Source organism: Mauremys reevesii, linkage group 14 (genome assembly GCF_016161935.1).
Source record: "Mauremys reevesii isolate NIE-2019 linkage group 14, ASM1616193v1, whole genome shotgun sequence".
In the NCBI taxonomy this organism is placed as follows: domain Eukaryota; kingdom Metazoa; phylum Chordata; order Testudines; family Geoemydidae; genus Mauremys; species Mauremys reevesii.
Window position 1 is genome coordinate 39,819,630 of NC_052636.1, and position 15,946 is coordinate 39,835,575.

Sequence of the window (15,946 nt, forward strand, 5' to 3'; positions counted from 1 at the left end):
TATATTGGCATCAGCCCTGCCCAGCCTGTTCGATGGCCCAGCCAGAGTCATCAGCCATACAATGAACCCATTGAAAGGATTAAGGGGATATGCCTATTGAGTCAGCAAGATATGCAGGGTTATGCCTGTTGTGGCAAATTGCCGGCACTATTATGATGGGTCTCCTGCTTTCTCTTCTTTGGGGGGGGGGGGGGGTCAGAGCACCATTTCTTGCCCCTGAATTGGAATATTAACTGCCCCACTAGTGTCCTAGAGGAGGGGAGTGGAGAGGGATGGACCTGGGCCCACCCTCTACTCCAGGTCCCAGCCCAGGGGCCCTGAGGATAGTGGTGAACCACTTGAACTGATGGTTCCTTCCCCTGGGCTACTTCCCGCTCCCACCATTCAGCTTGTGGGGGCTTCCTGCCCTCCCTCTGTACAAGCCCGGTACCCCTTACCTGGGGTCTTGGACTTCTTAGCCCACTGCAGCACTTCTCCAAACTTTCCTCTGCTTCCCTTCAAACTGTTCTCTGCTCCAATACCAATCCCCTCTGCTCCAACTCCTTCCCTGTCTGATTGGAGCAAGGGTCTTTATCAGGTGACTGACTGCAGGTGCTCTAATTGGCTTCAGGTGCTCTAGTTCATCTATAGCAAACTTTCTTCCCTCTGCAGGGAATAAGGCTCCCTTCTAACCCTCTCCTGCTGCCCTCTGGCCACGCTGTATCACACTGTGTACTGAGAATGCCAAGGCTTTTCCGTGCCATGTGCTGTGAAGCTTGTGTTTGGGACACAGGAATTAGAAGCCACTTGGCAAAAGGAATGTAAAGGGCAGCTGCATCATCTCCATTTTGTCTTCAATTCCTCTTCCTACCTCTGGAGCAACTTCTCTACAAACTGAAGGCTTGAACAAAGGACTGAATAATGTGGATGTGTACCAGAGAGCCTTTCAAGCCAGAAACTCACCAATACTGCTAAGAACCAGATGTATAGATTTCTGAATGTGTCTGACTGCTTTCCCATTTAACAACTCCCTTTTTCTTTCTTTCTTTCTTTTATAATAAACCTTTAGTTTAGATGCTTTCTTGCTTATCAACTTTTAGTTTAGATGCCAATGATTGACTGGCATCGTAGTATTTTGAGTAAGATCCAAACCTATACTGACCTGGTAATGTGGCTGACTCTGGGCTCAGAAGAACACTTTGTTTATGTGAGCCGGGTTTTTAAATAACCTCTCACTGTGCTGGACCTAGGTGCTGATTGAGAGTCAGAGAACTGGCATGCAATAAAGGGGGCCGTGTGATTTCTTTTTTCAGTTTCTGGATAACCAGTGTGGGGGATCAGAAGCACAGTTGGTGACTGGTCGGTGAGTTTAACTTCTGTGTTAACCACCAGTTTGGGGAGCCTCTGCTCTCCCTTTTTCAGCCTGCCCTGATCTTGGCATTTTCAGTGAGGACTAGCCCAGGCACACCGGGTCACACTAAATATTAAAGTTAAATTAATAGAATGTTTTTTATGACAAAGTTTTATGAAATCAACGGAACTCCTTTGTTTTCTTTCATCTGAGCAGGGTTTCCATTTTCCAAACCTGATGTGATCTCCCAGCTGGAACAAGGGGAAGAGCCATGGGTCTCAGACCTGCAGGGTTCAGAAGGAAAACAGACCATGAGTTCTCTCTGCAGAGGTGAGAAACATTAAACCAACTCTGAGTGTGAAAATGCCTGAAGGAAACATCTGGGATGCCCTACAAAGCCCTTGAGAGGTTTCTCAGTTCATTATTGTTGCCAGCAGGGGTCATATCCTCAGGGTAACTATAGCTCATGGCTTCCCATAGATTCTAGCAGACACCAGGCAGTAGCTTCCTCCCTTCCCCCTGTGTATTTGGATGGCATTTGAAAGCCAGATTGATCCCCTCCTCACTCCTGTTTTGGGGAAGAGTATGGGGGAGTTCAGTTTGTGATTTTATTTGACCTCCTCCAGCACTTAGTTTGTTTTGGCTTTTCACTTTTCATCCCTGTTTGATGTTTCTGTCTTTTTCACAGCAGGTGATGCAATGGCATGTGAGAAAGAGGAGCAGAATTCTCAGCAGAAAAATGTTCAGCAAGTGGATAAACACAGAGCATTATTGCAAAGATCAAAAGCCATGTGTCCAGGAGTCATGAGGAGGAAAAATCCTGTGAGATTCAGCACAGACCAGAAAGAGAACAAGGAAACCAGCCGGGGGTGAAAATGGGTAAACGTATTTCCTCTCAGGGAACTCAGAAGGACCTCAAGGAAACCACAACAAAGCAGGAAATCATCATTGGAAAGAGAAAAAATACATGCACAGAGTGTGGAAAAAACTTATGTGACTACTCAGCCCTTCTTGATCATCAGAGAATCCACACAGGGGAGAGGCCCTATGAATGCTGTGAGTGTGGGAAAACCTTCACTCAAAGATCAGCCCTTTCTGTTCATCAGAGAATCCACACGGGGGAAAGGCCCTACGAATGCTGTGAGTGTGGGAAAAGCTTCACTCACAGATCAGCCCTTTCTGTTCATCAGAGAATCCACACAGGGGACAGGCCCTACAAATGCAGTGAGTGTGGGAAAACCTTCACTCAAAGAGCAGCCCTTTCTGTTCATCAGAGAATCCACACGGGGGAAAGGCCCTACGAATGCCATGAGTGTGGGAAAACCTTCAATCGCAGCTCAAACCTTTCTGAACATCAGAGAATCCACACAGGTGACAGACACAGGCCCTATGAATGCTGTGAGTGTGGGAAAACCTTCACTCAAAGATCAGCCCTTTCTGTTCATCAGAGAATCCACACGGGGGAAAGACCCTACGAATGCTGTGAGTGTGGGAAAAGCTTCACTCACAGATCAGCCCTTTCTGTTCATCAGCGAATCCACACAGGGGACAGGCCCTACAAATGCAGTGAGTGTGGGAAAACCTTCACTAAAAGAGCAGCCCTTTCTGTTCATCAGAGAATCCACACGGGGGAAAGGCCCTACGAATGCCATGAGTGTGGGAAAACCTTCAATCGCAGCTCAAACCTTTCTGAACATCAGAGAATCCACACAGGTGACAGACACAGGCCCTATGAATGCTGTGAGTGTGGGAAAACCTTCACTCAAAGATCAGCCCTTTCTGTTCATCAGAGAATCCACACGGGGGAAAGGCCCTACGAATGCTGTGAGTGTGGGAAAAGCTTCACTCAAAGAGCAGCCCTTTCTGTTCATCAGAGAATCCACACGGGGGAAATGCCCTACAAATGCAGTGAGTGTGGGAAAACCTTCACTCAAAGAGCAGCCCTTTCTGTTCATCAGAGAATCCACACGGGGGAAAGGCCCTACGAATGCCATGAGTGTGGGAAAACCTTCAATCGCAGCTCAAACCTTTCTGAACATCAGAGAATCCACACAGGGACAGGCCCTACACATGCAGTGAGTGTGGGAAAACCTTCACTAGCAGCTCAGCCCTTTCTATTCATCAGAGAATCCACACAGAGAAGAGGCCCTATGAATGCAGTGAGTGTGGGAAAACCTTCACTCAAAGAGCAGCCCTTTCTGTTCATCAGAGAATCCACACAGGGAGAGGCCCTATGAATGCCGTGAGTGTGGGAAAACTTCACTCAAAGATCAACCCTTTCTAGACATCAGAGAATCCACACAGGAGAGGCCCTACGAATGCCGTGAGTGTGGGAAAAACTACACTAGCAGCTCAGCCCTTTCTAAACATCAGAGAATCCACACCAGGGGAAAGGCCCTATGAATGCAGAGAATGTGGGAAAACCTTCTCTTGGCACTCAGCCCATATTCGCCATCAGAGAATCTGCAAGGGCAGTGAATACCATAAAAACCTCTAGGGCTATCAATTTTTTTTCTTTACAACTTTTCCTGATTCTCACATAATAACTTTTTAAATCTGTTTGAACTGTTTGCAGCACCGTTATCCCTCAGCTTGGCCAGATGAGTGGCCCATTTATGCCTTTTGTAGTTTGCCTTCTTTTGAGGTGGGCCCATTTGTCCTTTCTATCAACTCAATTATCCCACAAGTAACTGGAGTGTGCCCTTCCTATGAGGAACCAGGGAGCGTCACATTTATACCATTGCTGCTATTGCAAAGTTATTGTTAGAGTCGCCAGTGATACAGATTGTATCCTTGCCAGTTGTTCTCACGTTGCTCTGGGTTGTGCTGAAGAGCAGTTACATTGGGAATTTTTCATGTTATAGTTAAATAAAGAGGAGCAGGGGAAAAAAGTGTCATTTCAGCCTCTGTGACATTGGAAGGAGATGGGGTGGTTCAGAGATTCCCTCCTTCCCCATCACTCCAGAACTGTTACATTTTGGCTTCTCTGTGCAGAGTTTCTTTTCATCACATTCTATCCCTCCACTTCTCAAAATGTCATGTGAGGAAGAGTTCTCAGCTGTCTGTGCTTGGAGATGATGCTTTGATTTCTTTCCTCCTATATCAGAGTCACTATGACTGGAGATGAAAGTGTCAAAAACCTGGAAGGGGAATTTAAATGGATCCCAAACATAGTGTGATTATTTGGCGTTTAAATTCCAGGTTTCATCTATTGGTAAAGCCACTTCTGGCAAGAGGACTATTTTGTCCCCCATTATGGGATGCTGGGATACTTACAATTTTGTAAATAACATAACTGACTATTGAGAGAGTGCTGAGTGAAGCTGCTTTGAATGGACCTGAGGAGAATGTGATGGGAGAATCTCTTGTCCTGATTCTAAATAATCAGATGTAACCTGCTCTGGAATGTCTCTTGATAATTTCATTGTCATGTATTCTGTCTCTCTGTGATGTGGGTTTCTCTCTTTCCTGAAGGCTGTTTGCTCACCCAATTGGATATTAGTTCAGTTCGATAGGACGTAGCTCAGATTTATTGGAGAATTGAAGACAAATGACCATTTCCTAAAGTCCTCATTTGTCACTTCAGCTTTGCTTTTTCCCCACCCCTCCATGATGACACGGAGAAAGTTCAAGTGCAGTTCTATCAACAGGAGAGAACTCTCCAATTTACTGCACAGGCTAACAAAGAAACAGCAGTGATTTAAAATCTCCACTCAGAAATGGTGAACAACAGCAGAACCTCAACTAACTGAAGGAAGTGCATCTGATCACAGTGGAGTTCAATTATTTACATCAGTATTTTCTCAGATGATTTGGGGAGAGAATTCCACGTTAAGTGATTTTTAACTTGGCAAAATGCCCATGTATTTGGTTCCAGAAGCATTTTTGTAACCCATGCCCCACAGAAGATCTTTCCTATTCGGAATGCTCCCCTTCATGATGCAGATGTTGAGGAAAGAGAAGTGGTATTTTTGTTCAATTTATCCTTAATAGATGCTCAAAATGTGTATAAAATGAAATCGATGTTGGAAATCTAATAGCTGTAGAAAAATAGCTCTTTTTAAATAGAAATTCTAGCTCTGGTAACGAAGATTCTGATCCAGGCCTGTATCCAGTCCCTTGCCTGGACGTGTGTCACCAAATTAAAGAAAAGCTGGGCACGTTTCCGGAAGCCATTGCTTACGACACTGCTGAGATTTTGAGTGGTTTTGTAAAGGATTCTACTTCTGAGAAGTGTAAATTCACCCTAAAAAGGGCAAGGAAACAAAGGGCATCAGGAATGTATGTTTTTTCGGATGAGGCAAGAAAAGGGAGCAGCATTGTCCCCCTTGGGTAGCCCCTGTTCAATTCCAGGTCAGAAAGCAAAACTCTCCTGCAAGAATATCTAAAAAATATTGTGTTTCACTTCACTTCATAAGTACAGTTGTGTGGCAATTAAATGATGACCCTAAAATTTCATAAAAGCAAAGAACGCTGAACAAACAAGTGTGGGAAATACGGCTGTATCTGAGAAAATGGCTTGGAATGAAGGAAGACAAAAATTGATCGGTCGAGAGAAAAGGCCCTGTTTCCCCCTAGTTTGGAACTTCTCTCACAACTACTGGAATAGAAAAGCTAAACAAATGGTGTTCTATTGTTGCAAAGGAGATTGAAGTGAGGCCATTTTCTCCAGATAAAAGAAAATGGTCATGTCAGGAGTGGGATTTGAAACCACGTCTCTATGCAGAAACCAGAACACCCAAGAGATAGGAAAAATGAGCCTTAAAACTGGCACTTTGGACCAGTCCCCAATCCTAACGCTACAAAGAATGTGACTTATCAACCCTAGTTTTCATTAATATTTGATGACACTCTTTAGGGAGGCCAAGATGGCACATCTCTTTCAACTCCTAGAGACCTTCTCCAGCACAGCTGATTTTTAGGCACACTCACCCGGACCTAAAGTTACACATTTCCTGGAGTTCCATGAGTTCTGCAGTGTTGGAATCTCCCTGCTCACGTTTTAAGCGAACAAAAGATGGGTGCTGGCATTCTGAGGCCCTCAAAATCCTGCCCTGCGGGCCAGACAGTTAAGCAACCAGCATCCACAACCTCTACCATGATAGCATCCTGTCTGGCAACAACTCACTTATCAATAGCTGGGGTCTGAAATCCTCATTTCTTTGTTGTTCTATCACTGTAGTCTCCACTTTCCTATTGCTTGTCTGTATAATCTCTGTCTGGTTCTGTGATTGTTTCTGTCTGCTGTATAATTAATTTGTTGGGTGTAAAGCAATTAAGGTAGTGGGGTATAACTGGTTAGATAATCATGTTACAATATGTTAGGATTGGTAAGTTACATTTCAGTAAAATGATTGGTTAAGGTATAGCTAAGCAGAACTCCAATTTTACTATATAGTCTGCAGGTTCAGGTACTGACAACAGTGGCTGCCTTTTAGCCAGAGCTTTTAATCAGGGCAATACATTGATCCTGTAAAATCATTTCCCAGCCGTAGTCCATCACCCACATTCCTTAGGGCATTGGGCCACCATGTGGACGTGGTGCATTATTTCCCTCCTCAATTTCACACAGAGACACAATTTCCTTTGCACCGATCCATGAACAGCAAAACCTCCCTGTGTCTCTTGTCTGAGCCAGCGCATTCGATTCCATTGACACCTTCTCTCCTGCAATGGCAATGGTCATGCAGAAGGGACGAGGCCACCTTCACCTCTGACAGTGAGATATTGGATCAGCTCTTTCTTTATGCTGCTGTTGTTAGTCCATGAAACATCAGGGATGGATGCAAGGCTGAGCTCACGCACCAACCCCCTGAAACATTTCAGTGCCCCAGAGAAATCCTGACTCCGGCTATTGGCATGATCTGGTGGAGATTTGAATAGGAACTGGACGGTCTGAATGGTCAGTGTGGGGAATGAACAACAATCTATAGCAATGTCGTTAACCACATACACACGCTAATCATGCTCCAGCCGGAAGGGAAATGGGCAGGAACTCTTGCTAAAAGGCAGCCACTGTTGTTAGTACCTGAACCTGTGTAGGGACACCCAAGTGGGTATCGAGTCCATTGCCTTAACCAGGGGTAGTCGATTATTTTATCAAGATTCAAATTTCTTGGTCAAGGTATAATCAATGTATAGACCCCAGAGAAAATAATACACTGATGCTAATGAGAAGAATATAGAAATATTTTGCAGTCACTATGGGCATAACTATGATTGTTTTGTGTTTCACTCTTTATATATGGCACCACCTTCCTTCCCTTTAGACTTCTAGTTTACCAAGGGTAAAACTAAACATCTCTTCAGATACCAGGGAGTGTTTGTGTTCATTCCTGCTAGCTACACAGGGATTTGATGTAGCTGCTTTCAATCCTCTGGCTCTGCCGGGATAAGTAACATTTCAGGCTGTCACTGAACTGAAGGAGGGAGATCCTTTTTTGACAGGTTACGCCTCCTCTTAAAGGTGTTTATCTGGCAGCCTTGGTTCCCAGGTCTCTCCTGAGGGAAGAAAGTTTCTGTGCAAAATACCAAACCTTTTAACAGAGCGGAGGGAAAGGGAACGGCCACATGATGAGGCCAATATGTACCACAACATGATTCTTTTATGTGGGATGACTCTGAACACTGACTGATCTGCACTCTCTTGTGTTTGAAGAGATGTTTAGTTTTGCACTTGGGAACCTATAAGGCTGAAGCAACGTTATGGATAGTGACACTGCGATTGAAGGGTGATTTAAGGTTGTAAAAATTGTTAAAAACACTGAGCTTAAACGTGAACTGCCTGGTATTAAAGGCTGGTTTCCCCACGTCGGTTCCATAAGCTCTGCTAGAAAGGCCCTGGGTTCTCTCCTGCCTCGGTGGGAACTCGAGGGAATCGTCCCCTGCTGCTCTTGGCTCCAGGCTGATTTTTCTGGGGAGGGGGCGTGGAATTGATATGTTTGCTGTTGAGAAGGGAGCCAGGCCAGTTCTCAGGGAACGAGAACTTCCAGCATCTGCCCAGCCCAGCCCAGCCCAGGCTACTGCCCTGTCCCAGCCTCTGTTCCCCTGGGGGCCCTGCATGTTTGACTCTAGAGCAGGCCGGGAGCAGAGGACAGAGGACACCTGGGCTGGGCAGATAGGAGGGAGTTTAGCAAGTGGAAATGGTAAAACCGCAGTGAATATTACCTTGGACTCGACGGCCTTTCTCCATTGGTCTGTCTGCTTTGGGGCAGGGACAATGACATGTCCTGCTGCATTCGTCATTTCAAAGGGCGGTTTAGGATTTTCATTCTCAGACACGGTGCACAAAGCAGGACTCAACCCAGGGTGCAAACGAAATGAGCCACTCACAGGTTCTGGCAGCCACAATGAGCGTTTGGTGTGAGAGCTCAGACCTGCCCCTGTCCCAGAGGGAGGGGGGGTGTCTACAACAGGCTTGGACCACTGATCTATCAGTGCCTAACTCCCAAACTTTCAGTAACTCTATCATCAGTGCCTGTGAGTGTAATTTAAACCATGAGAAAAACCACACGAGGCTAGACCAAAGGCCCATCTAGCTCTGAATCTTGTCCTCTGACAGTAGCCAATACCAGGTGCCCCCAAAGCCACCACTGGGAGTAGAACCCAGGATCACCTGTTTACAAGGCAGGTGCTTTAGCCAGCTAAGCCATGGTGCCTGCCTGGGTGTAAGATATAGTGTCTGCCCACACCTGACTCCCTGCCATCTCCACCAGGACCTGACAAGCTTTCCTTGTGTTTGGATTCTGCAAAGCAGAGGAGCAGGTGACGTTTACCTTGCAAGCTGTGTGTGTGAGTGAATCTTTGGCCAGGTCTGCACTACAAAGTTGTTTCAGCAGAAATATATTGCTCAGGTGTGTGAAGAACACACAACGCTCCCTCGGTCGGCAGCTTGGTGTGGCTGGTGTACACACTGCAATGCCACGTCTGGCGACAAAACTGCCCTGTTTTCGTGACAAAATAAAACCACTTCGATGAGAGGCCTAGAGCTTTCTGCAGCAAACTTACAGTAACAGAGTGCCAGTGTAAATGCTGCTGGTCATTAAATCACCATAACTGGCCTCCGCCAGTATCCCACAATGCCTGCCGTGAACTCACCTGCCCTGCATTCCTGCTAAAGAGGCTGGTCCCCTCCCCTTTCATAGCTCCAGGAAGTTCTGACAGCTGAGCCTGCTGCTCTGCTCCGGCAGCCAGGAGCAAATCACTGCCGTGGAATGCTGCTCTCCGGCCCTGCGAACACAGAGCAGGGAGCGGGAACTTCCATACATGGGGGGGGGCACCGGCATCCGAACTGTGACACCCCATGACACCCCTTCCCTCCAGGAGGCTCTTACCTTCTAAACAGGGACGGCTGTTTTCTAGTAAAATCACTAAAAGGGAAGGAGAAAACTCGAAAGAGATTCCTCCTGGCGCTCACGTCCGTGAACCCGAATACTCTCTCAGTCCTCAAAGAGAGACCTGGAGAAGGAGACTTGCTGACGCAAAGCCACAGGGTCTCTGAGGTTTCCCTGGCCCCTCGCTCCGTCCTGCCTGGCTGATGTCAGCATCTCTCTGTGAGGTCACCACCTCCCCACCACCTTGGACCAATAGTCTGAGGTCCTGCCAAAGGCCTTTGTGATGTCACTGCCACACCCCTCCCTTGCTGTGCCAATGTCCTGCCCCTGGCCAGGCACTTTGGAGGTTTGAGCTACTCCCTGTGGATCACCCCACTCCAGGAGCGTTCGTTCTAGGCAGCAAGCCGGCTAGACAGGGAAACATCAGACGCTGCTCCCAATGCTACACTCAGTTTTTCAGAAATTAGTCGACTTTATGGCCAGAAGAGACCATTAGAGCATCTAATCTGACCCCCTGCATATCACAGGCCTCCTGTAGGACACCATAGCTACTTTTGGGGCAAACACATTCTTGAAAGGCATCTAGTCTTCATTAAATGACATCAGGAGATGGAGAATCCACCACTTCCCTTGGTAGCTTGTTCCTGTGGTGAATCATCCTCGCTGTTGAATCTTTGTGCCTTAGTTGTAATATGAATTTGTCTCTTTTCATCTTCCAGCCATTGGGTCTTGTTATTCCTTTCTCTGCTCGCTTCAAGAGCCCTTTAATACCCAATCTTTTCTCTCCATTAAGGCACTTCAACACTTCAGTGAAATCACCTTTCAATCTTCTTTTGATCAGCTAAACAAGTTGAGCTCTTTCAGTAGCTCCCTAGAAGGCATTTTTCTCCGGCCCTCAGAACATTTTGGTGGCTCTTTGCAGCTCTAGCTCCAATTTCACAACATCTTTTTCAAATGAGGACACCAAAACTGGAGGCTCTTCCAGTATCAGTCTCACTGATGCCGTGTCACCTCCTATGACGTTACTGACATAATCTGTAACTGTATAGATCACCGTTGTGACCACTGTTCTATATTTGCAGCCAATATTGTAGAAAGGTTGTCGTGTAAGAGGTCTATGGAGAGGTTCTAATTGGCTGATTATAATGATGCTATCTCTAGATGTGTATCATTTTTGTAGTTGACGTTATGAATACTGGCTCTATGCTGCCCGTATTTCAAACTTGTGCTCTGCTTCCGGGGAACACCCCAGACAAGTTGGTGTCAGTTCTGCCTAGCCTGCTTAATGGCCCATTAAGGACCATCAGCTATACAATCGACCCATTGAGAGAAGGCAGATACACCTTGTGACTCAGCAAGGTAGCAGGGACCTGCCTATGGAGAGAACTCTAAGGTTTTTCTATGCCACGTGCTGGATAGAGTGTCCTTGGGACAAAGAAAGCAAAGACCACATGGCAAGAGACTAGAAAAGGCTGATGCCTCGTCTCCATCTTGTCTTCAATCCTGCTTCATACCTCTGGAGGGACTTTGCTACAAACTGAAGCTCTGTACAAAGGACTGAATGACCCATCCCAGCTTTGAATAGACTCCAGAGACTTGATTTGAACCTGCAGTTTATTCCATCACTGTTACAAGCCTGAACCAAGAACTTTGCCATTACTGTATGTGAAGGGTTCAAATCCATGTGCATTTTATATAACAACCTGGTCTATGGATTGTGCCAGTTCTTTTCCAGACCCGAAGTCAGAGTATGGTCAAGGGACCAGAGGCCTAGCAAATAGTGACCAACTAAGAGAAAGCTGGGGTAAACAGAAAGCCTTGCTTGCTAAGATAGGCCTGGTCAGCAAATTGCCAGGTGTTGGAGCTAAGAACTAAATAATTGTGTCTTATTCAGAATTGCAGACTGAACAAAGAATCCCTATTCCTATTGTGTTTGTTTCTTCTCTAGGGAGACCTTCTTCCCACAGATCCAACCTTGAGTTTATGAAAAGTTGGCACGTCAGTATAAGATATGGCATCCTTCCACCTCCCTTCCAAGGGACCAATGCCTGCCTTAAGACACACAGAAAACAATCTTTATTGCCATAGACTTTCACTCTTTCTTTGCTTTAACCCCTAGGAATATACCTGTTCGACAATCAAAGGAGTTGCCCCATTCCTATGGATCCCAAATCAGAATTCAACATATATATTTTATACTAATAACATTTTATCAAAGTATTAATGAAATGTTAACTTGCTAACTTGAGACCATGGGTGGAGACATTATCTAATCTGTTAATCATTGGCTAATGTGCTTATCCTGTCTTGCAAAACCTGTCCCGGGGTGTGGATCTGCCTAGCCTGTCACTTTCCCCCACCCATGGAAAATCTATATATTCTATTGTAATTAATTAATTAACAGTGTCTCTGAGCCTAATAAGCCCACTCTGCCAGCACTGTGTGTAATAAAGTCCTATTCTTGACCTCTACACGGTGTAGATTTGTGTCCTTCACAGACACCTGCTGAATAAAGAGGAGATTCAGCATCCATCTTGGCTGAATGTGTCTCCTCCCCACAGCTTAGTGATTTTGAGGAAATGGAGAAGACTGCTGTACATCGCTTGCAAAAGAAACAGGTCTTTTGGTGACAAGTGTTGAAAGGAGCCATTAGACAAATCTGGAGACAGTAAAAATGCCCCCCAATTGAACTGGCATCTGTGGATGCTGAAGCCACAACACAGAGCACTAAACACTATATGAGAATGGGTGGTGTCAGCAGAGTCTCTACCAAAGCCTTTTCCCACCAGCAGGGGCCTCTCTGTGCACAGAACTCCTGGTAGCGTAATGGCTGCAGGCAGTGGAGAACTCCATTTTGGCATCTCTTTTGTGGTGAACATCTGCAGTGGCTATTAAAAGGTCTCTAGATAGTGATCTTTGGGAAGAGCTGGCTGAAGAACCTTCCTACTAACCAGGAGAGCCTGGCTTGGCCCGACAGTTCTTCCTCGCCAAACCTAGTGTGTCTGTTGGCTCCTTTTTTTGTATCTCTTTTCAGAAAAAGAAAAGATCTGTCAGCAGAATCCTTCTAAGTGCTTGTTCAAGACAGAGAGCCTTCCTTGCAGCTGAGTCTTGGTGCCATGGGGCATGCCTCACTGCAGCACCTCCTGCTGACCATCCTAGCAATTAGCTCTGGTTCACCGGTGCGCCTCCATCTAGTAGCGTCTGGTCACCATCTGTTCTATCATTAGGACCCTTGTTGCTCTCAGGACTTCAGTGTCCTCTTATGGACACAGCCCTCTGGCTGTGCCCCACTCAGTTCTCTCCCCCCTGCTGGGGGGTGGGGATGTTCTCTACCCAGACACTTGCCTCAGTGGCCGGCTGCAGTCCAGGGTGTAGCCACCTGTGTCAGTGGCTACTGAGGCAAAAGGTGTGAACCTCCAACCCTGCCATCTGTTTCCCTGGACCATTTCCCAACAGACCTAGAACCTTCCTCCACCTTTGTATCAGGGCCTTAGTCTGGCAGTAGTCAGCCAGGAGGTCACTCATGCACCCCTTACCCCAGCACTACTCTGATCATGGTGCCCTCCCTGCTTGCTTGCTTGCTTGCTTGCTTGCTTGCTTCCTTCATAGCAGCCAATCCTCCCTCCTCAAACTCCAAGGAGTGACTAACTCTTGCTGTGCTAAGCAGCTCTTTATATATGGGCTGCTCCAGCAAGCCTTCTCCTGATTGGCTCTCCCAATAAGCCCTTTCTTGATAGGCTGGGTTCTGCACAGCCTCTTCAAGGCTGCCTTAATCTTTCTCCTGCTTGTTTGGGGCAGACAGCCCACCACACATGGAAAGTGGCAAATGAGAAGTCTGGAGCTGAAGGAAAGGTTACCATGACTCAGAACTGAGCCGAGGTTGCTGTGACTGAAACACAGATCACTAACCATTATATGATCACAGTGACTGGTGGGAGAGGCACATGTTAGAAGCCCTCTGTCTACTCAGCTGTGGCTTTCTGTGCACAGAGAGCCAGACACCTCAAGGTCTGCAAGTCTTGAGGGAAATGGGGAATGTCTATACTTTAGAATTTGCGGGTGTTGACTTGAACCATGAAATGAAACAGTTGCAAATATTTTCTTCAGGCAGGCACCATGGCTTAGCTGGCTAAAGCACCTGCCTAGTAAACAGGAGATCCTGGGTTCAACTCCCAGTGGTGCCTTGGTGTAGGGCTTTTGTCTCCTCTGCTCACATTTTCCTGTGTCTTCCTAGGAAACAGAAGAGGCCTCCCTTGGTATCCAAGTCATTGCTTGCTAAGGAAAAGGCTTCTTTGGAGAGAAGCATTGGAAACAATCAAATCACAAACCTGGAGTTGATGAAAACGCTGCTATGACTGACATTGGCATGGCGGTTGCTTCGACTGTAATTGCTGCAACACGAGAGCCTGCGCCACACATCCTTGTGATTCCCTGGAGATGTTCACACACAGATGTCATGTCACCTTCCTTTTGATTGTCATTGATGAAAAATGGAGCGGTTGGGAGAAAAGTCCCAGAGAGTCGCACCGTGGCTAAGCTGGGTGACTCACCTGCCAGGTAAAGTGGAGTTAGGGATGCAGCTCCCAGTAGTGCCTTAACAAATGTGTCTGCTCTTCCCACCTTTTGGTGAATCTTTTGCGGAAACAGAGAAGACTGCCTCTGCCTTGCAATGCAAATGCTTGCAAAAGTCAGAAAAACAACTGGTTTCAAGTGTCAGAAGGAGGCACATAAGAAATGTGGAGACAAGGAAAAGGTCATCGTAACTCAACATGCATCCATGGCTCTTGAGGCCAGAACGCAGAGCACTAAGCACTGTACAACCACAGCAAAATCTAAACTTTACACCTTATTACACTAGGCAGTTGTTAGGTCAAGCAATTTTCTCATCCTACTGGATGTTACCCTCCTTAATACATAGAATTCCCCCTAAAACCTGGATTACTGTCCTCAGATGACCTTCATTTTCTCAGGATTCCTGCTGCTTCCAGCATAGATGGGGGAGGAGAAAGGCAAAAACATGATGCCACAGTCTCCTATTTTATATCGTTAGTTCAAGTGTCTAGAAGACACTTGCCCAGAAGTGTCTGGGTGGGCTCTGCTGAGTCACTAGGTTGGGGAATCTTCCTGGTGTGGTCTTGTGCAACTGAGTCATAGACTTGAGCAGTCCCCACAGTGCTGTGTTTGGGCATCTGTCACTGAATTGGAAATCCCTTAATTACAATTCCTCTGCTGATTTATGGCTGTTGAACACCCTCCTCGGCAGGGGTCGCTAGCAAAATTATAGCCTATTTCAGTAACAACCAGACAGCAAAATGCATAACTTCACACACCCTCATGCTATACATATTTGGACAGAATAACCGATTTCAGCAGATCATGACTTTTCATATGATAACTTACATGGAATGGTTGGTAGGACATATCACAGCCATATATGAATGATGACTATGTGAGCTACAGGGAGCTATTTTGAAGTACATCATGTCACAAAAGCCTCTAGAGACTGGCCTTTGGGAAGAGCTGGCTGAAGAGCCTTCTGAGTAACTGAGAGATCCAGGCTTGGCCCTGCCAGTTTGTGCTTGCGAACTAAACTTGTCCGTTGGGCTCCCTTTTTTGTGTCTCTTTCACAGAAACAGAGCAGAAGTTCTTGGCCAATCCTTGAAAGTGCTTGTTCAAGACACAGAGAGCCTCTGTGCTGGGGCAGGGGTAGGGGTGCAGGAGGTGGTCGGGGGTGGAGGTGCTTACCTCGGGCAGCACAGCTCCCAAAGTGACTGGCACACACCTCCGGCAGTGGCTCCTAGGCAGTGGGCTACGGGGGCGGGTCAGCTGTGGCGTTTGCACTCAGGGCTGCAGGGATATGCCGGCCACTTCCAGGAGCAGTGTGGCAGGGAGGGAGGGGGCAGAGTGGGCAGGGAGTCGCCTTAGCGCTGCTGGCACATCTCCGTGTATCACTTGGGGAGGCATCAGGTCTCTGTGGGCTGCCTGGGGCAGGGGCAGTGGCCACGGGGGCTCGGGCCACCCCTTTGCCTCCTCTCTCCAGGCTCCCAGCCCATCTTGCCGGCCGACAGGGATTTCAGGGTGCAGCAGCGCAGGGAGCAGGAAGGGCGAACCACAGCGGCTGCCTCCCCCACATGCAGGAAAATGGCTTGACCTACTGGCCCCACGGACTAAGGCACCAGGCCTCCAGCTTGCCCCATTTGACCCAATGGGTTGATCTTGTGGCCAGAATTATTTGCAGTCGGGATTTCCCCCAACAGTGCCCCACAGGGGTCCAGGGTCAGCT

The 15,946-nt window shown here is 47.0% G+C and overlaps 1 protein-coding gene and 1 non-coding gene across 2 annotated transcripts; both read left to right on the forward strand.

Annotated features, from left to right (window-relative positions):
- Positions 1–2,304: 2,304 nt before the first annotated feature.
- LOC120381842 (zinc finger protein 2 homolog) lies at positions 2,305–3,378 on the forward strand (the record flags this gene model as incomplete). The annotated part of the gene is made up of 1 exon (XM_039499993.1): positions 2,305–3,378. A coding segment is annotated over one exon (1,074 nt), but the record flags the coding sequence as incomplete, so codon positions are not given.
- Positions 3,379–13,773: 10,395 nt separating this feature from the next.
- Positions 13,774–13,847, forward strand: TRNAT-AGU. Its single transcript has one exon. It is a non-coding gene; the product is annotated as a tRNA-Thr (tRNA).
- Positions 13,848–15,946: the final 2,099 nt, after the last annotated feature.